Source organism: Staurois parvus, unplaced genomic scaffold, assembly GCF_062004578.1.
Source record: "Staurois parvus isolate SC_StPar_1 unplaced genomic scaffold, SC_StPar_1.0 ptg000182l, whole genome shotgun sequence".
NCBI lineage: Eukaryota > Metazoa > Chordata > Amphibia > Anura > Ranidae > Staurois > Staurois parvus.
In genome coordinates this window covers 3,166,799-3,193,604 of record NW_028317978.1, presented here as the reverse complement: position 1 = coordinate 3,193,604, position 26,806 = coordinate 3,166,799, and the positions used below count along the sequence as shown (strand labels likewise).

Sequence of the window (26,806 nt, the reverse complement as noted above, 5' to 3'; positions counted from 1 at the left end):
TGCCACAAAAAAACACTTTACAATATGCCTGACAACACCTTGACATGCCTAACCAGGCCTTTTTGTGTCATTGATGCAGTAAAGGCTTCTTTCTGGCACCTCGACCATGCAGCTTGTTTTTGTTCAAGCGTCATCATATTGTGCTCCTTAAAAACAACCACACTGTTTTTTTCCAGAGCAGCCTGTATTTTTCTAGTGGTTACCTATGGGTTTCCCTTTGTATTCCGAACAATTCTTCTGGCAGTTGTAACTACAATCTTTCTTGGTCTACCTGTACTTGGCTTGATATAAAGAGGCCCCTGAATTTTCTACTTCTTAGTGGAAGTGATGACTGGCATATTCAAGGCTTTGGACATCTTTTTTGTCCTTTTCCATCTTTATGAAGTTCCATTACCTTGTTACGCAAGAATTTGGCTCAGTATCTAGCCTAGTCAGTGATTCCACGTAAGAGCTAACAAACTCATTGGCTATTTATACACTGACACTAATTGCAATTTAAAAAGCCACAGATGTGGGACATTAACCTCGAATTGGCATTTGAACCTGTGTGTGTCACCTTGTGTGTCTGTACCAAGGCCAAACATTCCAGGGTATGTAAACTTTTGACCACGGCCATTTGGGTGATTTCTGTTATGATTTAAAAAGGAGCCAAAAACCTATTTGATAATAAATGGCTTCATATGATCATCATCCTTCAATAAAAGAACATTATTGGCATGATCAGTCATATTTTCACTATCAATGCCAAAATTTCACAATTTCTGCCGGGGTATGCAAACTTTTGAGTACAACTGTAAATGTGCATGTAGGCATGACATTAGAGGCTTTTTTTCTGCCTCGTTCTGGCACAAAAAAATCCAGCATATTCCAAGCATAACTTCGTACAATTATGTGCATGAAGCCTTAATTAGCTACTGATACAACTTAAAAACTTGGGGTTTAGTATCTCTTTCACTATTAGAAAATGAAACAAAATTTCCAAAAATGAAAATGTTTGAAAAACCGCTACTAGTGTATGTCCATCTTTAGACTGTAAGTGCCTTGAGAGCAGGGACTGCTGTGTCTATATAAAGACATGTAGTAAATCGTCATGCATTATCCAAGTGTAGGGATCTACTGCTTCCTATTGATGGCTACTCCTATCAGCGTGTTATGGTTATGTATTAGCATTTCCTCTCTTTGGGGGGGGAAGGCTTTGAAAGACCCCAGAAGGAGAAAGCAAAGAGTCTCAGCCACATGTTCTAACCATGCTGCTAAATCCAGGCCAGAAGAGACTCGTATGTGGTCCAATATTTAACTGCAGCTGCTCATAGCTTCTTGCGTGTTTCCAAATCCTTCTACCAGACGATTCTTTGTCCTTTTGGTATTATCTCACATAGACAGTGTCTGCTCCTCTGTGTAGTGGTCACCTTCCAGTATATTAGTAGATGAAACCGTTTTGTTGTATATAAATTATATACAGCTCCTGTTGTATGTTAACCCTGTCTCTTCTGGTCTGGTATTTTAGCGTAAGGCTCAATAATGAGCATAGGCTAGAGTGAAGTTAGGCATCCAACAGCTACTGCTCCTACTTGGAAATCTGATTGCAGGTTAGATTTAGATACTACATGGGAGAACAAAAGTACAGAGCAGGTTCTGAGGTCACACCACAGTTTCTGCTGGTGAGAGGCTCCATTCTAGGCTGGTTGGACAACAGTTGTAAAATTTCTGCATATCTGCTGATCTTGTCTTCTGGCCTCTGACACAAAGACAGACTATATCATCCTCAGGGACCCCTGCAACTGAACATTGCTGCATCATGTGGAGGTATCTCTAGTAATATTATACCTGGGTATATGTGCACAATTCCACCAGGTTGGCTACTTACCTGTTTGTACATGGGATCTATGTACTGTTATAAATCTCTTCTTATATAAAGCTTGTATTGTTTCTATAGGGGTGGGCATTTATATACTTTTGGTTAATGCTGTAACCTGCTTCAGTAGTTCCCCTCTTCCCAACTACGTTAGAGTACTGATTAATTCTCCAGGAAAAGCATTGCGTCTGTTTACATGGGCCCTCTCCGGGGGGAGGAGGGGGGCACTGCCACCCGTATTATGAGGCGCCCGCTTCCACTGATGAAGGTTCTGCTTCTCTTATGGACGTAGGACGGACATTTCTCATCCCCCCCAAACGCGCTCTATACCTGATGAGAGCGATCTGTGTACACAGAGCTGAGCGGACCAGACAACCCGTCTACTCACAGCAGACACGTGCTCCCTCCTCACTGCTGTGTGGGCGGGGCTCAGCACTCCTCCCCGGTCTCTTTGGGGCGGGGTCGGGGCGGTCCCGTCCCCCTCACACATTATTTGGGAGATTCGCTCAGGCTGTGTGAGGAGAAGGGTCGGTCATTCGTAGTTCGGCCGGGTGACCTGGTACAAAGTCCGGCTGGAATTAGAGGTCGGGCGCCCGGACTTCATGAGGAGAGTGTCCGTGCCGCTGGCAGCCCTCAGCGCTGAGCTGTAGCCTGGGATATGGGAGAGGAGCGGCTGAAAGTTTTGTGGAGCTATTGGGAGAAGCCCCCACCTGGACAGCGCTCCTCTCTGAGAGCCCACCGCCCCCTCCTCGGCTGAGAGCCACACTGAGCCGGGGACACGCCGCGCCTTCCGGATGCCTCTGTCCAAGATGCCCGGCTGGGTGATCCTGCCCATCACTCTGCCCGCCTTCACCATCACCGGCATGTGGATCGTGTGAGTGCGGGCATGGGGGGGACACAGAACAGGCATGGTGACACCTTCCTCCTAACGTGGGGGCAGAAGAGGGGGTGACACCGACTATTCATAGGGCAGTGTTAGTGGTGAGCATCAGGATTGCACTTCATACCTCCTCGCTGTACATCCTCCACTCATCTCTACTCGCTGCATCCCATTTCCTCTACTCACCGCATCCCCTCACCTCTACTCCTCCATTCACCGCATCCCCTCACCTCTAGTCCTCCATTCACCGCATCCCCTCACCTCTACTCCTCCATTCACCGCATCCCCTCACCTCTAGTCCTCCATTCACCGCATCCCCTCACCTCTAGTCCTCCATTCACCGCATCCCCTCACCTCTAGTCCTCCATTCACCGCATCCCCTCACCTCTACTCCACTCACTGCACCCCTCACCTCTACTCCTCCATTCACCGCATCCCCTCACCTCTAGTCCTCCATTCACCGCATCCCCTCACCTCTAGTCCTCCATTCACCGCATCCCCTCACCTCTACTCCACTCACTGCACCCCTCACCTCTACTCCTTCATTCACTGCATCCCCTCACCTCTACTCCACTCACTGCACCCCCTCACCTCTACTCCTCCATTCACTGCACCCCCTCACCTCTACTCCTTCATTCACTGCATCCCCTCACCTCTACTCCTTCATTCACTGCATCCCCTCACCTCTACTCCACTCACTGCACCCCCTCACCTCTACTCCTCCATTCACCGCATCCCCTCACCTCTACTCCACTCACTGCACCCCTCACCTCTACTCCTCCATTCACTGCATCCCCTCACCTCTACTCCTCCATTCACTGCATCCCCTCACCTCTACTCCTTCATTCACTGCATCCCCTCACCGCTACTCCTTCATTCACTGCACCCCCTCACCTCTACTCCTCCATTCACTGCATCCCCTCACCTCTACTCCTCCATTCACTGCATCCCCTCACCTCTACTCCTCCATTCACCGCATCCCCGCACCTCTACTCCTCCATTCACCGTATTCCCTCACCCCTACTCCTCCACTCACCGCAATCCCCTCGCCTCTACTCCACTCGCCGCATCCCCTCGCCTCTACTCCTCCACTCGCCGCATCCCCTCGCCTCTACTCCTCCACTCGCCGCATCCCCTCGCCTCTACTCCTCCACTCGCCGCATCCCCTCGCCTCTACTCCTCCACTCGCCGCATCCCCTCGCCTCTACTCCTCCACTCGCCGCATCCCCTCGCCTCTACTCCTCCACTCGCCGCATCCCCTCGCCTCTACTCCTCCACTCGCCGCATCCCCTCGCCTCTACTCCTCCACTCGCCGCATCCCCTCGCCTCTACTCCTCCACTCGCCGCATCCCCTCGCCTCTACTCCTCCACTCGCCGCATCCCCTCGCCTCTACTCCTCCACTCGCCGCATCCCCTCGCCTCTACTCCTCCACTCGCCGCATCCCCTCGCCTCTACTCCTCCACTCGCCGCATCCCCTCGCCTCTACTCCTCCACTCGCCGCATCCCCTCGCCTCTACTCCTCCACTCGCCGCATCCCCTCGCCTCTACTCCTCCACTCGCCGCATCCCCTCGCCTCTACTCCTCCACTCGCCGCATCCCCTCGCCTCTACTCCTCCACTCGCCGCATCCCCTCGCCTCTACTCCTCCACTCGCCGCATCCCCTCGCCTCTACTCCTCCACTCGCCGCATCCCCTCGCCTCTACTCCTCCACTCGCCGCATCCCCTCGCCGCATCCCCTCGCCTCGCCGCATCCCCTCGCCGCATCGCCTCGCCGCATCCCCTCGCCGCATCCCCTCGCCTCCACTCGCCGCATCCCCTCGCCTCCACTCGCCGCATCCCCTCGCCTCCACTCGCCGCACCCCCTCGCCTCTACTCCTCCACTCGCCGCACCCCCTCGCCTCTACTCCTCCACTCGCCGCATCCCCTCGCCGCATCCCCTCGCCGCATCCCCTCGCCGCATCCCCTCGCCGCATCCCCTCGCCGCATCCCCTCGCCGCATCCCCTCGCCTCCACTCGCCGCATCCCCTCGCCTCCACTCGCCGCATCCCCTCGCCTCCACTCGCCGCATCCCCTCGCCTCCACTCGCCGCATCCCCTCGCCTCTACTCCTCCACTCGCCGCACCCCCTCGCCTCTACTCCTCCACTCGCCGCACCCCCTCGCCTCTACTCCTCCACTCGCCGCACCCCCTCGCCTCTACTCCTCCACTCCCTGCACCCCCTCGCCTCTACTCCTCCACTCCCTGCACCCCCTCGCCTCTACTCCTCCACTCCCTGCATCCCCTCGCCTCTACTCCTCCACTCCCTGCATCCCCTCGCCTCTACTCCTCCACTCCCTGCATCCCCTCGCCTCTACTCCTCCACTCCCTGCATCCCCTCGCCTCTACTCCTCCACTCCCTGCATCCCCTCGCCTCTACTCCTCCACTCCCTGCATCCCCTCGCCTCTACTCCTCCACTCACCGCACCCCCTCACCTCTACTCCTCCACTCACCGCATTCCCTCACCTCTACTCACCGCACCCCCTCACCTCTACTCCTCCACTCACCGCATCCCCTCACCTCTACTCCTCCACTCACCGCATCCCCTCACCTCTACTCCTCCACTCACCGCACCCCCTCACCTCTACTCCTCCACTCCCTGCATCCCCTCGCCTCCGCTCCCTGCATCCCCTCGCCTCCGCTCCCTGCACCCCCTCGCCTCTACTCCTCGGCTCACCGCACCCCCTCGCCTCTACTCCTCGGCTCACCGCACCCCCTCGCCTCTACTCCTCGGCTCACCGCACCCCCTCACCAACCTCCACTCATCAAAGTGTCAGCAGTCATCTCTATATACTGCCCCCCCCCCCCAGTCGCTGATCCCTGTGCTCTCTGCTGAATTCACCCCTCACACCAGGCTCTGGATGGGAGCCATACATGTCCCTTCTGCCTTTTCTATCCATGCCACCAGTTGTGACGATCAATCTGTATGGGTTTTATGGGCTCATTTAAAGGATATTTAAGTGAAAAATGTTTAATTTTAAATCAAGCAGTGAATGGTCAATATTTTCTTTCCTTTCCTTCCCCATAGACACAGCTGATATGGGTTGCACATTTCTTTGAACTGGCACTTCTCTGTGTCCGGTATGTACAAGTGCATGTGATCAGCTGTCTCTACAAATGAATGACTGGCTGTACACTTGTAACTGCACATATGAAGTGTTACGTAGACACAAAGGGGGAGATTTACTAAAACTGGTGCACATGGTATTTGGTACAGCTGTGTATTTAAACCAATCCACTTCTTCAGCTGCTTCAGTTAAACTTTGACAATAAAACCTAGCTGATTGGATGCCATGTGCATCTGTACTGTGTGCTCCAGTTTTTTGTAAATCTATCCCATACTGTCCCTAATAACATGTAACGCCTGATGTGCAGTCACATATGAACAATGTAGAACTTGGCATAGGTTTGTACAGGTGTTGTTTGCGAGGAAATGTGCATACACTTCACATGTAGAGGAACACTGATTCTTGGTGGCAATCAGCCACATCAATGAGCCCCTAGAAGAAACTTTAGAGAAAGCAAGGAAAGGGAAGTCTCTGACAAGACAAAATCGTATAAAAAGTTATAATTGATCATCCTAACCATTCTCTACTTTGTTTAAAAGTTAAAATAAACTTTTCTAGATCTACATATGCTTTTAAACAAGTACACACATGCTAAGTTCACATTTATGCATTGCAAAATTGAGTTCTTTCACGCAACAGAGAAAAACGCGCTGCAGCCGTACTGCAGACACATTGGTGCCATTAATTCTTAATAACACTTCTATGCTTCTAGCGTAAGCATGTGTACCAAAACATATTCTAAACCCCCTATTCAGCACAACACACACTAAGATAATATGATCGTGCTCAAAATAGTTGCTGCTAAAACACTGTTGGTGACTTCACAACACCTGTACCACAATGAATAACAAAGTGTAGCGCAACAGACTAATCTCTCATATAAAAATAAAAAACAATTTATAAAGTCCCATGAAAGTCTAACACCACTATGCAATGTGTATTAGATAAATCTTCTGTCTTCAGTGCCAACCATGCCACCATCATTTGATGAAAAACCTGCTTACCTCACTTTATGACCTCATCAATAGGTCATTATGCACTCAACATGTGGACAGACACAAGTCTGTACATTCTCTGAGGTCTTCCTCCGCCTCCTCTCCCAGCACCGCCACAGTATACCCTCCTCCAGCTGACACTCTCATATGTATTATGGAAAACAGAAAAGTGGAACCATAGTGCATTCTATTTATAAAACAATTTATTAGCGCCCAGATTAAAACACTTACCAAATGTAAGAAACAAGCCAGCATATGATGTAGAATTTCGTTACATGACTCACCACCCCGTTGTCTCAGATGGTCATCAGTTCAAAACTTCTAGGGCTCAGCTCCTTCCACCTATACGCGTTGTGCCCCAGATTCGGGCTTCCTCAGTAGGCCTACTGCTATGCAGAGCCATGCAAAATGGTGTGCAGGAGCTGATGGGAGAGATCTGTATTGTTTACATACAGTTCTCTCCCTCTGTCGGTAATGCTCCTCGATCACCGGGACCTGGTGATTGATGACCGAGGCAGCGAATAGCTACCCGGAAATGGAAACTCATTTGTGTCTGTATGTATATATGTATGTATGTATATATATATGTGTGTGTGTGTGTATATGTATGTATGTATATATATATATATATTTATAATAATTTGATGTGCTTTTCCACACCTGTGCCACCCTGTAGCAGTGTTACTGCTATGGGGTGGACAGGAAATGGTTAATTATTTTTATATGAGATATTAGTCTGTTGTGCTGCACTTTATTCAATGTGCACCAAAACACAAAAGTACCATGCGTTCTGGTGCAATGTTTCAGAAGGGTTGCATACTTCATTGGTGCATATTTCACACCTAAGGACACACCACTGAAATGAATGGGCTGCCCTAAATGCAAAGAAATGTGCTAAAAAAAAAAATCAAGTGTGCTCTGTTGAACCTGCGAATGTGTGAACAGAGCCTTATTCTTGGCAGTTGAAATGGTCCATGTAAATGACCTTCAGACAGTTCTATCCAGGTTGGGTGTACAGTGCCATAGAAGGAGTTCCGTTTTCCCATTGATGTGACAGCTCAAATGCTGGATTCATACTTGTATACTCCCCCCCCCCCCCCCCCCCCCCTCCCCCCTCCTGTATCTTTTTTTTTTTTTTGTTGTTAAAATCATTGGAAAGGCATCAGAATGTATTTTTTTTTCACAGCTTATTGCAGTGTGCCTTTTTTTTTTTTTTTTTTTTTTCTTTCTTTTTTTGTCATGTGTCTTGCATTTATTCTCATGATTTTTATGTGTTTCCATTGATTTCAATGGGAAACACTACAAGCAAAAACGTGTGTAAATCCAGAAAAACCTTTTTGTTTTTATATTTTTTGTGCAAGTAAAAAGGAGATTGACACAAGTAGTCAATCTCCCCAGCAGAGATACAGAAAGCAATAAACACCTGACTTGGGTTCTATTCTAACCCCTTGTCACTCTATCCAAAACATAAAAAAAGTGTTACATTTGCAAAATATATTTTAAGCCCTGTGCTATTTTAACTTGCAATTGCTCAGTCATGCAACACTTCACCCAAATTAAATATATATATATATATATACAGTTGTGTCCAAAATTATTCAACCCCCACTGAAATTGAGTGTTTTGGCCAGTTTGACATTGCTTTTGATCATTCAGTCATCTTGCTTACATTTACATTAAAGAGGCACTTGTAGGTCAGACAAATATAACATAACAGTTATAATGAAATAACCACAAATGTCTTTTCTGTGCTCACAGCATTATCAGTTTTATTCAACCCCCAAGTGACATTCAATCTTAGTACTTAGTACAGCATCCTTTTACAGTTATAACAGCTTTTAAACGTGAAGCATAGCTTGACACAAGTGTCTTGCAGCGATCTACGGGTATCTTCGCCCATTCTTCATGGGCAAAGGCCTCCAGTTCAGTCACATTCTTAGGCTTGCGCACTGCAACTGCTTTCTTTAAGTCCCACCAGAGGTTCTCAATCGGATTTAAGTCTGGTGACTGCGATGGCCACTCCAAAATGTTCCAGCCTTTCCTCTGCAACCATGCTCTAGTGGACTTGGAGGTATGCTTGGGATCATTGTCCTGTTGAAAGGTCCAACGTCTCCCAAGCCTCAGGTGTGTGACGGACTGCATCACGTTTCCATCCAATATCTCCTGGTACTGAAGAGAATTCATGGTACCTTGCACACGCTGAAGCTTCCCTGTACCTGCAGAAGCAAAACAGCCCCAAAGCATGATTGACCCTCCACCATGCTTCACAGTAGGCAAGGTGTTCTTTTCATCATAGGCCTTGTTCTTCCTCCTCCAAACATAGCGTTGATCCATGGGCCCAAACAGTTCTAATTTTGTTTCATCAGTCCACAGAACACTATCCCACAACTTTTGTGGTTTGTCCACATGGCTTTTGGCATACTGCAGTCGACTCTTCTTATTCTTTGGAGACAGCAAGGGGGTACGCCTGGGAGTTCTGGCACGGAGGCCTTCATTACGCAGTGTGCGTCTTATTGTCTGGGCTGAAACTTCTGTACCCACATCTGACAAATCTTTTCTCAGTTCCTCAGCAGTCACACGGGGACTTCTCTCCACTCTACGCTTCAGGTAGCGCACAGCAGTCGAAGTCAGCATCTTCTTTCTGCCACGACCAGGTAGCGTTTCAACAGTGCCCTTTGCCTTGAATTTGCGAATGATGCTTCCTAAGGTGTCTCTTGGTATGTTTAACATCTTTGCAATCTTCTTATAGCCATTGCCCTTCCTGTGAAGAGAAATCACCTCTTCTCTTGTCTTCCTGGACCATTCTCTTGCCTTCACCATGTTTGTAACCACACCAGTAAATGTCTAGAAGGAGCTGAGTATCACAGTCATTTTAAAGCTGCCTAATTGGTGCTTATTATGCTTGATTGCTGCTCGGTGACATCCACAGGTGTTTTCAATACCTGATGGAAAGCACCTGTATGAACCTCTGTTCTTCAGAGTGGTAGTCTTTAAGGGGTTGAATAATTGTGGCAATGAAGAAACCACATAAGAACCATTTACTACTGTATTACATAAACAATTGATGTCATTTTAGTTGCATTTGGGTAGTTACAACGTCCTTGTAGGATTTGATTCTGAATACAATTCCAAATGTACACTATAGTCCCTAAACCCCTTTACAGCATTGGGGGTTGAATAATTTTGGACACAACTGTATATATATATATATATATATATATATAGCACAAATAGAGCTTTCTTTTGGTGGTTTATTGGTCACCTCCTGGGTTTTTATTTTTGCTATATAAACGGAAAATACTGAACATTTTGGGGAAAAAAAGTTTGTTATAAAAGTTTACAAACAAATAATTCAATTCCATAAATTTAGGCCAAAATGTGTTCTGTTACATTTCTTTGGCAAAAAATTACCCAAATCTGTGTTTTTATGTGGAAGTTTGTTTCTACAAACTGTGGGTATATACCGCACAGTTGTACCTCGGTTTACGAACGCCTCTGTTAACATTCTTTTCGGTTTACGTATGAAAATAATGGCTCGGTTTACAAATTTTTTTTCGCATTTCAAAGTGTATGTCGGTGCCGGGTTTTTTTTTTTTTTTTTTAATGCAATTTCCGGCTTTTTTGTTTCCTCACTATAGCTTACAGAATTGGCTGTCACTTTCCCCGGAGTTAAAGAAAACTTTGTTTCTGTCAAACTAAAAGGAAATATGTTTTTGTTTTTTTAACTTCGGAAATAAACTAAAAGGAAACTTTTTCTTTTAGCTGGGGAGAAAGTGACAGCTGATTCTCTGAGCTATAGTGAAGAAAAAAAAAAGTGGTAATTACATTTAAAAACCTGAACAATAAAAAATAAAATAGCGTTGTGGGGTCCCCCCTCCATTCATGCCAAGCCCTTCAGGTCTTGTATGGGTTTTGAGGGGAACCCCCACGCCAACATTTAAAAACAATGGTATGGGGATCCCCCCCCCCCCCCCCCCCCGAGATCCATACCAGACCCTTTTCCGAGAATGCAGGTCAGGAGAAGGGGGGGGGGTTGCATTGTCCCACTACTTCACAAAAAACAAAGTGTAGTGTGAAAAAAGACAGGACACGGCCTTCGACAAGTCCTTTTATTAAAAAAAATAAAAGAATGTCCCCCCGAAGTAGATCCGACGTCAATCATGATGTTCACCACAGACCCAAAAAAGAATTAAAAAAAAAAAAAAAAAAAAAAAGCTCCGCTCCCTGCCAGATTCCAATAAGCTCCCTGCCTGCAGATCAAGGTGCTTTGGGGGGGAGATCGCTTGTTCCCCCCCCCCTTCCTGATCTTCCGGGCTGAAGGGCTTGGTATGAATGGGAGGGGGGAACCCCACACCGTTTTTCTAACATTTAATTCTTTCTTTTACATTCAGCTGTCAGTGAGGAACCCCGCTGACAGCTGAAACATTAACACATACTAAAATATCGCATGACTTGATAAAATAACCTGTGGTATTTTAGTAGCGTGTACTTTTTTCTGACCTCAGGAACGGATTAATTGGCTTTCAGTGCATTCCTATGGGAAGTGGTGTTTCGGTTTACGAATTTTTCGCTATACGAAAAGTCCCACAGAACAAATTAAATTCCTAAACCGAGGTATGCCTGTATTTGAAAATTGATCAATTCTGATCTGCAGCCTATCTCAGCATTTTTTTATTATGCTTATTGATAAGAACAGTGATTGCTGTTCTAAGCAATAGTTAACTGTCATGAATGGTAGAGATGAGCGAAGAAATGAAAAATTCGATTCGACTGATTCGGCGAATTCGTGGACAATATTCGATTCGAGTCGAATAAATTCGCTGTGAATTTAACTTAAAAAAGGGTGTTTCTAGGCTTCAGAGAGACTTAATATTAGTGCAGAACACTGTACCTTTAATTTAAATGCCCTTGGAGTCTGCTGGGGAAGAGAAATAATACTGTCAGTCAGTATGACATGCAGATGAGTGCCGTCGATCTTAGAATCACCGCACACTTCACTCATTTGGGCAGTCACGGGGCCAAAACCAGAGTGTGGAGCCACAGTGTGGCGGTGGAGGCAGCAGCAATGGGAGGCCATACAGCACCCTATGACAAAAATGGAAACCACCAGCAGTGTGAGGAGACCTGAAAGTGGCACATGGCAGAGTGTGGCGATAGAGACAGCAGCAATGGGAGGCCGTACAGGGACCCATGACACACTCTGGACCTGGCAGCAGCATGAGGAGGCGGTACAGGGGCCCATGACAGATTACGGGCCTGGCAGCAGCATGAGGAGTCGGTACAGGGGCCCATGGCAGATTACGGGCCTGGCAGCAGCAATGGGAGGCCGTACAGGGACCCATGACACACTCTGGACCTGGCAGCAGCATGGGGAGGCGGTACAGGGGCCCATGACAGATTACGGGCCTGGCAGCAGCATGAGGAGTCGGTACGGGGGCCCATGACACACTCTGGACCTGGCAGCAGCATGAGGAGGCGGTACAGGGGCGCATGACAGATTACGAGCCTGGCAGCAGCAACTTGGACAGGAGGACGTTCAGCTTCTGCACCGTCGGGTGCGTGCTCGCAAACTGTTGTCTCTTGGAAACGGATTCCAAGAAAGACTGCTGACGGAATCCGTGAAGAGGAGTAGCAGGAGAAGGAGCATCTGAACGAGCGGAATATGCCAACAAGCGACAACAGTGGCCCATGACAGATTACGGGCCTGGCAGCAGCATGAGGAGTCGGTACGGGGGCCCATGGCAGATTACGGGCCTGGCAGCAGCTATGGGAGGCCCGTAATCTGCCAGCACCCTATGACAAAAAATGGAACCCACCAGCAGTGTGAGGAGACCTGAAAGTGGCACATGGCAGAGTGTGGCGATGGAGACAGCAGCAATGGGAGGCCGTACAGGGACCCATGAGAGACTCTGGACCTGGCAGCAGCATGAGGAGGCGGTATAGGGGCCCATGGCAGATTAGGGGCCTGGCAGCAGCTATGGGAGGCCCGTAATCTGCCAGCACCCTATGACAAAAAATGGAACACACCAGCAGTGTGAGGAGACCTGAAAGTGGCACATGGCAGAGTGTGGCGATGGAGGCAGCAGCAATGGGAGGCCGTACAGGGACCCATGAGAGACTCTGGACTTGGCAGCAGCATGAGGAGGCGGTATAGGGGCCCATGGCAGATTAGGGGCCTGGCAGCAGCTATGGGAGGCCCGTAATCTGCCAGCACCCTATGACAAAAAATGGAACACACCAGCAGTGTGAGGAGACCTGAAAGTGGCACATGTTTGGGGCATGATTCATGGCGGATTTAGTCAGTTGTGTCAGGAACTGGTGGTTTGAAATCCAGACTAATCCACGCCTGATTCATTTTCACAAACGTGAGTCTCTCCACACTTTGGGTGGACAGTCGTGTCCTCCGCGGAGTTGCAATACCTCCTGCCGCACTAAACACGCGCTCCGATGCCACGCTACTGGCCGGGCATGACAGCCTTTCAAGGGCAAATTCAGCTAGTTGGGGCCAAAGGTCAAGTTTCGTTGCCCAGTAGTCAAGGGGATTGTCTACCTCGGTTGGCAGGGTGCTGTCCAAGTAGGCCTAAGCCTGTTGTTTGAGGTCCTGCTCCAGGTCCACCTGATGCTGCTGCTGCTGCTGCGGCTGGTTAGTAGTTTCCTCACTGCGCTGGTGAAGAAAGCTACTCATCATCGACTGCAGACTGAGGCAGCCGCTGCTGGTGGAGCTGCCACTGCTCCTACCACCCCACCCCTCCCCTGCTGCCATGGCAGCGGAACACGAGCGCACAGGGCCCACAGTGTCTGAGGATGGACGTTGGCGCAGACAGGCAGAGACCAGCTGACTACATAGGTGTTTTTTATAGTACGTTATTTTGGCCTCCCTCTCAGCAGGTGTGAAAAAGGCCACCATTTTTGAACGGTAGCGAGGGTCCAACAAGGTGGACAGCCAAAAGTCATCCCTCTGTCTGATGGTTATTATTCGGCTGTCGCTACGCAAGCAACCGAGCATGCTATGGGCCATTTGTGCCAAGGAATGCGAGGGACTCCCTGCCTCCATCTCCACAGCATACTGCCACGGTGCGTCTAGGTCCTCTGTCTCCTCTTCCTCCTCCTCTACCAGATGCTCCTGCTCCTCCACTCCTGTCCGCTGAGTGGAAAAACCACCCATTTCACTCAATAATTCCTGAGCACCAATGTCCTCCTCTACCTCCTCCTCTTCTTCCAGTCCTGCCCCCACAGGGGCCATGTGGCGTTGAGATCTGTGCGCCACGTCTACCGCACCCTGACCAGCCATTGTTAACAGCATTTGTTCCAGGACGTGCAACAGAGGAATGACGTCGTTCATCCCATAGTCCTGCCGACTCACGAATAGCGTGGCCTCCTCAAAGGGCCTGAGCAAGCGCAGGTGTCACGCATGAGCTGCCAATGGCTGACATCTAAGTTACACAGGGAGTACCTTTATCTGCTTTTAACATCAGGAAATCTGTGATGGCCTTTTGCTGTTCGTAAAGGCGGTCTAACATATGTAGGGTTGAATTCCACCTTGTTGCAACGTCACAGCATGAGGAGTCGGTATAGGGGCCCATGGCAGATTAGGGGCCTGGCAGCAGTTATGGGAGGCCCATAATCTGCCAGCACCCTATGACAAAAAATGGAACACACCAGCAGTGTGAGGAGACCTGAAAGTGGCACATGGCAGAGTGTGGCGATGGAGACAGCAGCAATGGGAGGCCGTACAGGGACCCATGAGAGACTCTGGACCTGGCAGCAGCATGAGGAGGCGGTATATAGGGGCCTACGGCAGATTAGGGGCCTGGCAGCAGCTATAGGAGGCCCGTAATCTGCCAGCACCCTATGTCAAAAAATTCAACACACCAGCAGTGTGTGAGGAGACCTGAAAGTGGCACATGGCAGAGTGTGGCGATGGAGACAGCAGCAATGGGAGGCCGTACAGGGACCCATGACAGACTCTGGACTTGGCAGCAGCATGAGGAGGCGGTATATAGGGGCTTATGGCAGATTAGGGGCCTGGCAGCAGCTATAGGAGGCCCGTAATCTGCCAGCACCCTATGTCAAAAAATTCAACACACCAGCAGTGTGAGGAGACCTGAAAGTGGCACATGGCAGAGTGTGGCGATGGAGACAGCAGCAATGGGAGGCCGTACAGGGACCCATGACAGACTCTGAACTTGGCAGCAGCATGAGGAGGCGGTATATAGGGGCCCATGGCAGATTAGGGGCCTGGCAGCAGCTATAGGAGGCCCGTAATCTGCCAGCACCCTATGTCAAAAAATTCAACACACCAGCAGTGTGAGGAGACCTGAAAGTGGCACATGGCAGAGTGTGGCGATGGAGACAGCAGCAATGGGAGGCCGTACAGGGACCCATGACAGACTCTGGACTTGGCAGCAGCATGAGGAGGCGGTATATAGGGGCCCATGGCAGATTAGGGGCCTGGCAGCAGCTATGGGAGGCCCGTAATCTGCCAGCACCCTATGTCAAAAAATTCTACACACCAGCAGTGTGTGAGGAGACCTGAAAGTGGCACATGGCAGAGTGTGGCGATGGAGACAGCAGCAATGGGAGGCCGTACAGGGACCCATGACAGACTCTGGACTTGGCAGCAGCATGAGGAGGCGGTATATAGGGGCCCATGGCAGATTAGGGGCCTGGCAGCAGCTATGGGAGGCCCGTAATCTGCCAGCACCCTATGTCAAAAAATTCAACACACCAGCAGTGTGTGAGGAGACCTGAAAGTGGCACATGGCAGAGTGTGGCGATGGAGAAAGCAGCAATGGGAGGCCGTACAGGGACCCATGAGAGACTCTGGACCTGGCAGCAGCATGAGGAGGCGGTATATAGGGGCCCATGGCAGATTAGGGGCCTGGCAGCAGCTATGTGAGGCCCGTAATCTGCCTGCACCCTATGTCAAAAAATTAAACACACCAGCAGTGTGAAGAGACCTGAAAGTGGCACATGGCATGAGAGACTCTGGACCTGGCAGCAGCAGGAGGAGGCGGTATAGGGGCCCATGGCTGATTAGGGGCCTGGCAGCAGCTATGTGAGGCCCGTTATCTTGCAGCACCCTATGTCAAAAAATTTAACACACCAGCAGTGTGAAGAGACCTGAAAGTGGCACATGGCAGCAGAGTGTGGCGATGGAGACAGCAGCAATGGGAGGCCGTACAGGGACCCATGAGAGACTCTGGACCTGGCAGCAGCAGGAGGAGGTGGTATATAGGGGCCCATGGCAGATTAGGGGCCTGGCAGCAGCTATGTGAGGCCCGTAATCTGCCTGCACCCTATGTCAAAAAATTTAACACACCAGCAGTGTGAAGAGACCTGAAAGTGGCACATGGCAGCAGAGTGTGGCGATGGAGACAGCAGCAATGGGAGGCCGTACAGGGACCATGACAGACTCTGGACTTGGCAGCAGCATGAGGAGGCGGTATATAGGGGCCTATGGCAGATTAGGGGCCTGGCAGCAGCTATGTGAGGCCCGTAATCTGCCTGCACCCTATGTCAAAAAATTTAACACACCAGCAGTGTGAAGAGACCTGAAAGTGGCACATGGCAGCAGAGTGTGGCGATGGAGACAGCAGCAATGGGAGGCCGTACAGGGACCATGACAGACTCTGGACTTGGCAGCAGCATGAGGAGGCGGTATATAGGGGCCCATGGCAGATTAGGGGCCTGGCAGCAGCTATGTGAGGCCCGTAATCTGCCTGCACCCTATGTCAAAAAATTAAACACACCAGCAGTGTGAAGAGACCTGAAAGTGGCACATGGCATGAGAGACTCTGGACCTGGCAGCAGCAGGAGGAGGCGGTATAGGGGCCCATGGCTGATTAGGGGCCTGGCAGCAGCTATGTGAGGCCCGTTATCTTGCAGCACCCTATGTCAAAAAATTTAACACACCAGCAGTGTGAAGAGACCTGAAAGTGGCACATGGCAGCAGAGTGTGGCGATGGAGACAGCAGCAATGGGAGGCCGTACAGGGACCCATGAGAGACTCTGGACCTGGCAGCAGCAGGAGGAGGTGGTATATAGGGGCCCATGGCAGATTAGGGGCCTGGCAGCAGCTATGTGAGGCCCGTAATCTGCCTGCACCCTATGTCAAAAAATTTAACACACCAGCAGTGTGAAGAGACCTGAAAGTGGCACATGGCAGCAGAGTGTGGCGATGGAGACAGCAGCAATGGGAGGCCGTACAGGGACCATGACAGACTCTGGACTTGGCAGCAGCATGAGGAGGCGGTATATAGGGGCCTATGGCAGATTAGGGGCCTGGCAGCAGCTATGTGAGGCCCGTAATCTGCCTGCACCCTATGTCAAAAAATTTAACACACCAGCAGTGTGAAGAGACCTGAAAGTGGCACATGGCAGCAGAGTGTGGCGATGGAGACAGCAGCAATGGGAGGCCGTACAGGGACCATGACAGACTCTGGACTTGGCAGCAGCATGAGGAGGCGGTATATAGGGGCCCATGGCAGATTAGGGGCCTGGCAGCAGCTATGTGAGGCCCGTAATCTGCCTGCACCCTATGTCAAAAAATTTAACACACCAGCAGTGTGAAGAGACCTGAAAGTGGCACATGGCAGCAGAGTGTGGCGATGGAGAAAGCAGCAATGGGAGGCCGTACAGGGACCCATGAGAGACTCTGGACCTGGCAGCAGCATGAGGAGGCGGTATATAGGGGCCTATGGCAGATTAGGGGCCTGGCAGCAGCTATGTGAGGCCCGTAATCTGCCTGCACCCTATGTCAAAAAATTTAACACACCAGCAGTGTGAAGAGACCTGAAAGTGGCACATGGCATGAGAGACTCTGGACCTGGCAGCAGCAGGAGGAGGCGGTATAGGGGCCCATGGCTGATTAGGGGCCTGGCAGCAGCTATGTGAGGCCCGTTATCTTGCAGCACCCTATGTCAAAAAATTTAACACACCAGCAGTGTGAAGAGACCTGAAAGTGGCACATGGCAGCAGAGTGTGGCGATGGAGACAGCAGCAATGGGAGGCCGTACAGGGACCCATGAGAGACTCTGGACCTGGCAGCAGCAGGAGGAGGTGGTATATAGGGGCCCATGGCAGATTAGGGGCCTGGCAGCAGCTATGTGAGGCCCGTAATCTGCCTGCACCCTATGTCAAAAAATTTAACACACCAGCAGTGTGAAGAGACCTGAAAGTGGCACATGGCAGCAGAGTGTGGCGATGGAGACAGCAGCAATGGGAGGCCGTACAGGGACCATGACAGACTCTGGACTTGGCAGCAGCATGAGGAGGCGGTATATAGGGGCCCATGGCAGATTAGGGGCCTGGCAGCAGCTATGTGAGGCCCGTAATCTGCCTGCACCCTATGTCAAAAAATTTAACACACCAGCAGTGTGAAGAGACCTGAAAGTGGCACATGGCAGCAGAGTGTGGCGATGGAGAAAGCAGCAATGGGAGGCCGTACAGGGACCCATGAGAGACTCTGGACCTGGCAGCAGCATGAGGAGGCGGTATATAGGGGCCTATGGCAGATTAGGGGCCTGGCAGCAGCTATGTGAGGCCCGTAATCTGCCTGCACCCTATGTCAAAAAATTTAACACACCAGCAGTGTGAAGAGACCTGAAAGTGGCACATGGCATGAGAGACTCTGGACCTGGCAGCAGCAGGAGGAGGCGGTATAGGGGCCCATGGCTGATTAGGGGCCTGGCAGCAGCTATGTGAGGCCCGTTATCTTGCAGCACCCTATGTCAAAAAATTTAACACACCAGCAGTGTGAAGAGACCTGAAAGTGGCACATGGCAGCAGAGTGTGGCGATGGAGACAGCAGCAATGGGAGGCCGTACAGGGACCCATGAGAGACTCTGGACCTGGCAGCAGCAGGAGGAGGTGGTATATAGGGGCCCATGGCAGATTAGGGGCCTGGCAGCAGCTATGTGAGGCCCGTAATCTGCCTGCACCCTATGTCAAAAAATTTAACACACCAGCAGTGTGAAGAGACCTGAAAGTGGCACATGGCAGCAGAGTGTGGCGATGGAGACAGCAGCAATGGGAGGCCGTACAGGGACCCATGAGAGACTCTGGACCTGGCAGCAGCAGGAGGAGGTGGTATATAGGGGCCTATGGCAGATTAGGGGCCTGGCAGCAGCTATAGGAGGCCCGTAATCTGCCAGCACCCTATGTCAAAAAATTCAACACACCAGCAGTGTGAGGAGACCTGAAAGTGGCACATGTTTGAGGCATGATTCATGGCGGATTTAGTCAGTTGTGTCAGGAACTGGTGGTTTGAAATCCAGACTAATCCACGCCTGATTCATTTTCACAAACGTGAGTCTCTCCACACTTTGGGTGGACAGTCGTGTCCTCCGCGGAGTTACAATACCTCCTGCCGCACTAAACACGCGCTCCGATGCCACGCTACTGGCCGGGCATGACAGCCTTTCAAGGGCAAATTCAGCTAGTTGGGGCCAAAGGTCAAGTTTCGTTGCCCAGTAGTCAAGGGGATTGTCTACCTCGGTTGGCAGGGTGCTGTCCAAGTAGGCCCAAGCCTGTTGTTTGAGCTCCTGCTCCAGGTCCACCTGATGCTGCTGCTGCTGCTGCGGCTGGTTAGTAGTTTCCTCACTGCGCTGGTGAAGAAAGCTACTCATCATCGACTGCAGACTGAGGCAGCCGCTGCTGGTGGAGCTGCCACTGCTCCTACCACCCCACCCCTCCCCTGCTGCCATGCCAGCGGAACGCGAGCGCACAGGGCCCACAGTGTCTGAGGATGGACGATGGCGCACAAAGGCAGAGACCAACTGACTACATAGGTGGTTTTTATAGTACGTAATTTTGGCCTCCCTCTCAGCAGGTGTGAAAAAGGCCACCATTTTGGACCGGTAGCGAGGGTCCAACAAGGTGGACAGCCAAAAGTCATCCCTCTGTCTGATGGTTATTATTCGGCTGTCGCTACGCAAGCAACCGAGCATGCTATGGGCCATTTGTGCCAAGGAATGCGAGGGACTCCCTGCCTCCATCTCCACAGCATACTGCCACGGTGCGTCTGGGTCCTCTGTCTCCTCCTCCTCCTCCTCTACCAGATGCTCCTGCTCCTCCACTCCTGTCCGCTGAGTGGAAAAACCACCCATTTCACTCAATAATTCCTGAGCACAAATGTCCTCCTCTACCTCCTCCTCTTCTTCCTGTCCTGCCCCCACAGGGGTCATGTGGCGTTGAGATCTGTGCGCCACGTCTACCGCACCCTGACCAGCCATTGTTAACAGCATTTGTTCCAGGACGTGCAACAGAGGAATGACGTCGTTCATCCCATAGTCCTGCCGACTCACGAATAGCGTGGCCTCCTCAAAGGGCCTGAGCAAGCGGCAGGTGTCACGCATGAGCTGCCAATGGCTGACATCTAAGTTACACAGGGGAGTACCTTTATCCGCTTGTAACATCAGGAAATCGGTGATGGCCTTTCGCTGCTCGTAAAGGCGGTCTAACATGTGTAGGGTTGAATTCCACCTTGTTGCAACGTCGCAGATCAGGCGATGCTGTGGAATTCCGTTCTGCCGCTGCAGCTCAATGAGGGTGTTCTTTGCGGTGTAGGAATGGCTGAAATGCATGCACAGTTTACGTGACATTTTAAGGATGTCTTGCAGTGGGATGGTGGATTTTAGGAACCGCTTGACAACCAGATTGAACACGTGAGCCATGCATGGCGCATGGCACAACCTTCCTTGACGCAGAGCAGACACCATGTTCTTTCCGTTGTCAGTCAACATGGTTCCGATTTTTAGTTTGCGCGGAGACAGCCATCTGTCGATTTCTCTGTTCATTACACTCAGCAGTTCCTCCCCTGTGTGACTACGTTCGCCAAGGCATACCAGGTGCAGCACAGCGTGACACCGTTGCGCCCTGCACATGTGATATGCCGGTCGGGTAATGGGACTTGGCACGGGGGTGGCGGCTGAGGACACGGCGGAAAAAGAGGTGGTAGAGGCGGACATGCTTGCTGGACCAAGGACGTGCAAACGTGGAGGCAAAAGCGTCGTGACCTGTCCAAGTTGCTGGTGCGGCTGTGCCGGCACCACGTTCACCCAGTGGGCCGTAAATGACATGTACTGTCCCTGACCGTAGTTACAGCTCCACACGTCGGCGCTGCCGTGCACTTTGGCAGAGACCGACATGCTCAAAGACTGGCCCACCATCTCTTCTACATGTGAATGCAGGGCTGGCACTGCCTTTTGGGCAAAGAAATGACGGCTTGGCACTCTCCACCGCGGCGCGGCACAAGCCATCATTTCTCGGAAAGGTGCTGAGTCCACCAGTTGGAAAGGGAGGGACTGCAGCACCAGCAACTTGGACAGGAGGACGTTCAGCTTTTGCACCGTCGGGTGCGTGCTCGCAAACTGTTGTCTCTTGGATACGGATTCCAAGAAAGACTGTTGACGGAATCCGAGAAGAGGAGTAGCAGGAGAAGGAGCATCTGAACGAGCGGAAGATGCCAATGAGCGACAACTCCCCTCAGCAGAGGTGTTGGAGCCTTGACTGGCTGATAGAGGGCGATTGACGACGTCGGGTGACAGAGCAAGTAACGGAGCGGGTGATGGAGCGGGGGCTGGGGCAGGCAGAACCGCCGTATGTTTATCACGGTTTTCCCAGGCCACCGAATGGTGACGCTGCATATGCTGACGCAACGCTGTAGTCCCAACATGGGCCCCCTGGCCACGCTTGCATTTCTGGCCACATAGTCGACATACGGCTACATTTACTTCCTCGGGCGGCTTGAGGAAAAATTGCCACACCACCGAGTAGGAAACTTTGCCCCCGCTACTCTTCACTGGCTGACTGCTACTTCCTCCGTGCGCACCGGCACCACTACTGGCCGTGGTGGTAGGCTGCAGTGGAGCTGGTGCTCTACTCCGTGGACGTTTGGCTCCACTGACACTGATGCGACCCTGCTGCTGTCTCCTGGGCAACCCACCGACTGTTTTGCTCGCTGCCAAGCTGCCACCCTCTTCTCCTGATGATGCGGAAGAAATTGCCTGATGACGACGAGGCTGCCAAGTGCGATCAACCTCCTCATCATCAAGTAGGGTCTCCGCCTCACTACTAGCCCCCTCGGCTGCGTCTGGGTCAGGAGACAGACCTGTCTCTAGACCGGCTACCGAGCCACTCTCCTCGCCAGTACTTGTTCGCTTGGCTGCTGAAAAGGCCGATGTCTCCCCCCGTTCCTGACCGCCCTCTGTTAGCTCTTCCTCACTGTACAGTGGGGCTGAGCCCACAGCATGCGATACTTCGCTTGGTGAGGGAACAGCAAAGGACAGGGGCAGGTAGAGGACACGTGATTTCAGTGGGCTTGGTCCCGGGCCATGCCAACTAACGGTTGTGTCTGACGTACCCACCGACCGTTGGCTGTAGGTGTCAGAGGTGACCTGGGAAGAGGAAGACGACCGAGCCAACCAATCAATGACGGCAGGGTTGTCGGTGGAGACACGACCGCTGGATGACACCGGGAGCACTGGCCTCTGGCTGCGAATACTGCTGCCTCGACCCCTTCCTCTGCTGCCACGTCTGCTCGCTCCTAAAACATTGCCTCCTCTGCCACTCCTCTGCATGTTGTCTGACATACTATTTAATTCAACGATTAGGTGTCCCTGAGTAACAATTCTCTGGCACTCAGTAACAATTCTGTCTGTCCCTGAGTATGAATTCTGTGGCCCTGAGTAACAATTCTGTGTCTGTGCGAGTAACAATTCTGTGTCTGTGCGAGTAACAATTCTGTGTCTGTGCAAGTAACAATTTTGTGTCTGTGCGAGTAACAATTCTCTGGCACTCAGTAACAATTCTGTCTGTCCCTGAGTAACAATTCTCTGGCACTCAGTAACAATTCTGTCTGTCCCTGAGTAACAATTCTCTGGCACTCAGTAACAATTCTGTCTGTCCCTGAGTATGAATTCTGTGGCCCTGAGTAACAATTCTGTGTCTGTGCGAGTAACAATTCTGTGTCTGTGCGAGTAACAATTCTGTGTCTGTGCAAGTAACAATTTTGTGTCTGTGCGAGTAACAATTCTCTGGCACTCAGTAACAATTCTGTCTGTCCCTGAGTAACAATTCTCTGGCACTCAGTAACAATTCTGTCTGTCCCTGAGTAACAATTCTCTGGCACTCAGTAACAATTCTGTCTGTCCCTGAGTAACAATTCTCTGGCACTCAGTAACAATTCTGTCTGTCCCTGAGTATGAATTCTGTGGCCCTGAGTAACAATTCTGTGTCTGCGCGAGTAACAATTCTGTGTCTGTGCAAGTAACAATTTTGTGTCTGTGCAAGTAACAATTTTGTGTCTGTGCGAGTAACAATTCTCTGGCACTCAGTAACAATTCTGTCTGTCCCTGAGTAACAATTCTCTGGCACTCAGTAACAATTCTGTCTGTCCCTGAGTAACAATTCTCTGGCACTCAGTAACAATTCTGTCTGTCCCTGAGTAACAATTCTCTGGCACTCAGTAACAATTGTGTGTCTGTGCAAGTAACAATTCTGTGTCTGTGCAAGTAACAATTTTGTGTCTGTGAGAGTAACAATTCTCTGGCACTCAGTAACAATTCTGTCTGTCCCTGAGTAACAATTCTCTGGCACTCAGTAACAATTCTGTCTGTCCCTGAGTATGAATTCTGTGGCCCTGAGTAACAATTCTGTCTCTGTGCGAGTAACAATTCTGTGTCTGTGCAAGTAACAATTTTGTGTCTGTGAGAGTAACAATTCTCTGGCACTCAGTAACAATTCTGTCTGTCCCTGAGTAACAATTCTCTGGCACTCAGTAACAATTCTGTCTTCCCTGAGTAACAATTCTCTGGCACTCAGTAACAATTCTGTCTGTCCCTGAGTATGAATTCTGTGGCCCTGAGTAACAATTCTGTCTCTGTGCGAGTAACAATTCTGTGTCTGTGCAAGTAACAATTTTGTGTCTGTGAGAGTAACAATTCTCTGGCACTCAGTAACAATTCTGTCTGTCCCTGAGTAACAATTCTCTGGCACTCAGTAACAATTCTGTCTGTCCCTGAGTATGAATTCTGTGGCCCTGAGTAACAATTGTGTGTCTGTGCAAGTAACAATTCTGTGTCTGTGCAAGTAACAATTTTGTGTCTGTGAGAGTAACAATTCTCTGGCACTCAGTAACAATTCTGTCTGTCCCTGAGTAACAATTCTCTGGCACTCAGTAACAATTCTGTCTGTCCCTGAGTAACAATTCTGTCTGTCCCTGAGTATGAATTCTGTGGCCCTGAGTAAGAATTCTCTGGCACTCAGTAACAATTCTGTCTGTCCCTGAGTATGAATTCTGTGGCCCTGAGTAACAATTGTGTGTCTGTGCAAGTAACAATTCTGTGTCTGTGCAAGTAACAATTTTGTGTCTGTGAGAGTAACAATTCTCTGGCACTCAGTAACAATTCTGTCTGTCCCTGAGTAACAATTCTCTGGCACTCAGTAACAATTCTGTCTGTCCCTGAGTATGAATTCTGTGGCCCTGAGTAACAATTCTGTCTCTGTGCGAGTAACAATTCTGTCTCTGTGCGAGTAACAATTCTGTGTCTGTGCAAGTAACAATTTTGTGTCTGTGAGAGTAACAATTCTCTGGCACTCAGTAACAATTCTGTCTGTCCCTGAGTAAGAATTCTCTGGCACTCAGTAACAATTCTGTCTGTCCCTGAGTAACAATTCTCTGGCACTCAGTAACAATTCTGTCTGTCCCTGAGTAACAATTCTGTCTGTCCCTGAGTATGAATTCTGTGGCCCTGAGTAAGAATTCTCTGGCACTCAGTAACAATTCTGTCTGTCCCTGAGTATGAATTCTGTGGCCCTGAGTAACAATTGTGTGTCTGTGCAAGTAACAATTCTGTGTCTGTGCAAGTAACAATTTTGTGTCTGTGAGAGTAACAATTCTCTGGCACTCAGTAACAATTCTGTCTGTCCCTGAGTAACAATTCTCTGGCACTCAGTAACAATTCTGTCTGTCCCTGAGTAACAATTCTCTGGCACTCAGTAACAATTCTGTCTGTCCCTGAGTAACAATTCTCTGGCACTCAGTAACAATTCTGTCTGTCCCTGAGTAACAATTCTGTCTGTCCCTGAGAATGAATTCTGTGGCCCTGAGTAAGAATTCTCTGGCACTCAGTAACAATTCTGTCTGTCCCTGAGTAACAATTCTCTGGCACTCAGTAACAATTCTGTCTGTCCCTGAGTATGAATTCTGTGGCCCTGAGTAACAATTGTGTGTCTGTGCAAGTAACAATTCTGTGTCTGTGCAAGTAACAATTTTGTGTCTGTGAGAGTAACAATTCTCTGGCACTCAGTAACAATTCTGTCTGTCCCTGAGTAACAATTCTCTGGCACTCAGTAACAATTCTGTCTGTCCCTGAGTAACAATTCTGTCTGTCCCTGAGTATGAATTCTGTGGCCCTGAGTAAGAATTCTCTGGCACTCAGTAACAATTCTGTCTGTCCCTGAGTATGAATTCTGTGGCCCTGAGTAACAATTGTGTGTCTGTGCAAGTAACAATTCTGTGTCTGTGCAAGTAACAATTTTGTGTCTGTGAGAGTAACAATTCTCTGGCACTCAGTAACAATTCTGTCTGTCCCTGAGTAACAATTCTCTGGCACTCAGTAACAATTCTGTCTGTCCCTGAGTATGAATTCTGTGGCCCTGAGTAACAATTCTGTCTCTGTGCGAGTAACAATTCTGTGTCTGTGCAAGTAACAATTTTGTGTCTGTGAGAGTAACAATTCTCTGGCACTCAGTAACAATTCTGTCTGTCCCTGAGTAAGAATTCTCTGGCACTCAGTAACAATTCTGTCTGTCCCTGAGTAACAATTCTCTGGCACTCAGTAACAATTCTGTCTGTCCCTGAGTAACAATTCTGTCTGTCCCTGAGTATGAATTCTGTGGCCCTGAGTAAGAATTCTCTGGCACTCAGTAACAATTCTGTCTGTCCCTGAGTATGAATTCAGTGGCCCTGAGTAACAATTGTGTGTCTGTGCAAGTAACAATTCTGTGTCTGTGCAAGTAACAATTTTGTGTCTGTGAGAGTAACAATTCTCTGGCACTCAGTAACAATTCTGTCTGTCCCTGAGTAACAATTCTCTGGCACTCAGTAACAATTCTGTCTGTCCCTGAGTAACAATTCTCTGGCACTCAGTAACAATTCTGTCTGTCCCTGAGTAACAATTCTCTGGCACTCAGTAACAATTCTGTCTGTCCCTGAGTAACAATTCTGTCTGTCCCTGAGAATGAATTCTGTGGCCCTGAGTAAGAATTCTCTGGCACTCAGTAACAATTCTGTCTGTCCCTGAGTAACAATTCTCTGGCACTCAGTAACAATTCTGTCTGTCCCTGAGTAAAAATTCTGTGGCCCTAATAACGTTTCTGTGGCCCTAAGTAACAATTCTCTGGCACTGAGTAACAATTCTGTCTGTCCCTGAGTATGAATTCTGTGGCCCTAACTAGCGTTTCTTTGTCCCTAAATAACGATTCTGTGGCCCTCATTAACAAGTCTGTGTCCCTGAGTAATGGTTCTCTGTCCCTAAGTAACTTCTCTCTGTCCCCAATTCTCGTTTCTGTGGCCCTAACTCTGTCCCTGTCCCTAGTACAGAGCGGTCTGCCTCTGTTCAATGACTGCAGGCAAATGAAGATTTCCAAAATGGCCGCTATATATACCTCGACCATTACACAGTGCTGGCTGGCTGGCTGCTGATTGGCTGATGCGATCACATGTCGTTGAGGAATGCATTATGGGGCAGCGCGCCTTGTCTGCGCGCCTTCCCCGACATCCCCGCTCCGTCGCCGCACATGTCAGCCGCCATTTTCGGAAAAATTTCGATTCGCGCGTCCGAATTAGGCTGTTTTTCGGATTCGGCACGAATCGAAATTTTTCCGATATTCGACTCGAATTCCACTTCGGATACTTCGATTCGCTCATCTCTAATGAATGGCTTTCCATTTATGACAGCCTGCTTA

General features: G+C 50.0%; 1 protein-coding gene across 4 annotated transcripts in view; it reads left to right on the top strand.

Annotated features, from left to right (window-relative positions):
• Positions 1-2,317: 2,317 nt before the first annotated feature.
• Positions 2,318-26,806, top strand: part of LOC149462227 (transmembrane protein 150A-like) — a 200,495-nt gene continuing 176,006 nt past the window's right edge. For all 4 annotated transcript variants that reach the window (XM_089677247.1, XM_089677246.1, XM_089677245.1 and 1 more), the window contains exon 1: positions 2,318-2,729. In XM_089677247.1, the coding sequence (XP_089533373.1) occupies positions 2,650-2,729 (80 nt within the window). In that variant the 5' untranslated portion in view covers positions 2,318-2,649. The remainder of the gene's footprint in view (positions 2,730-26,806) is intronic.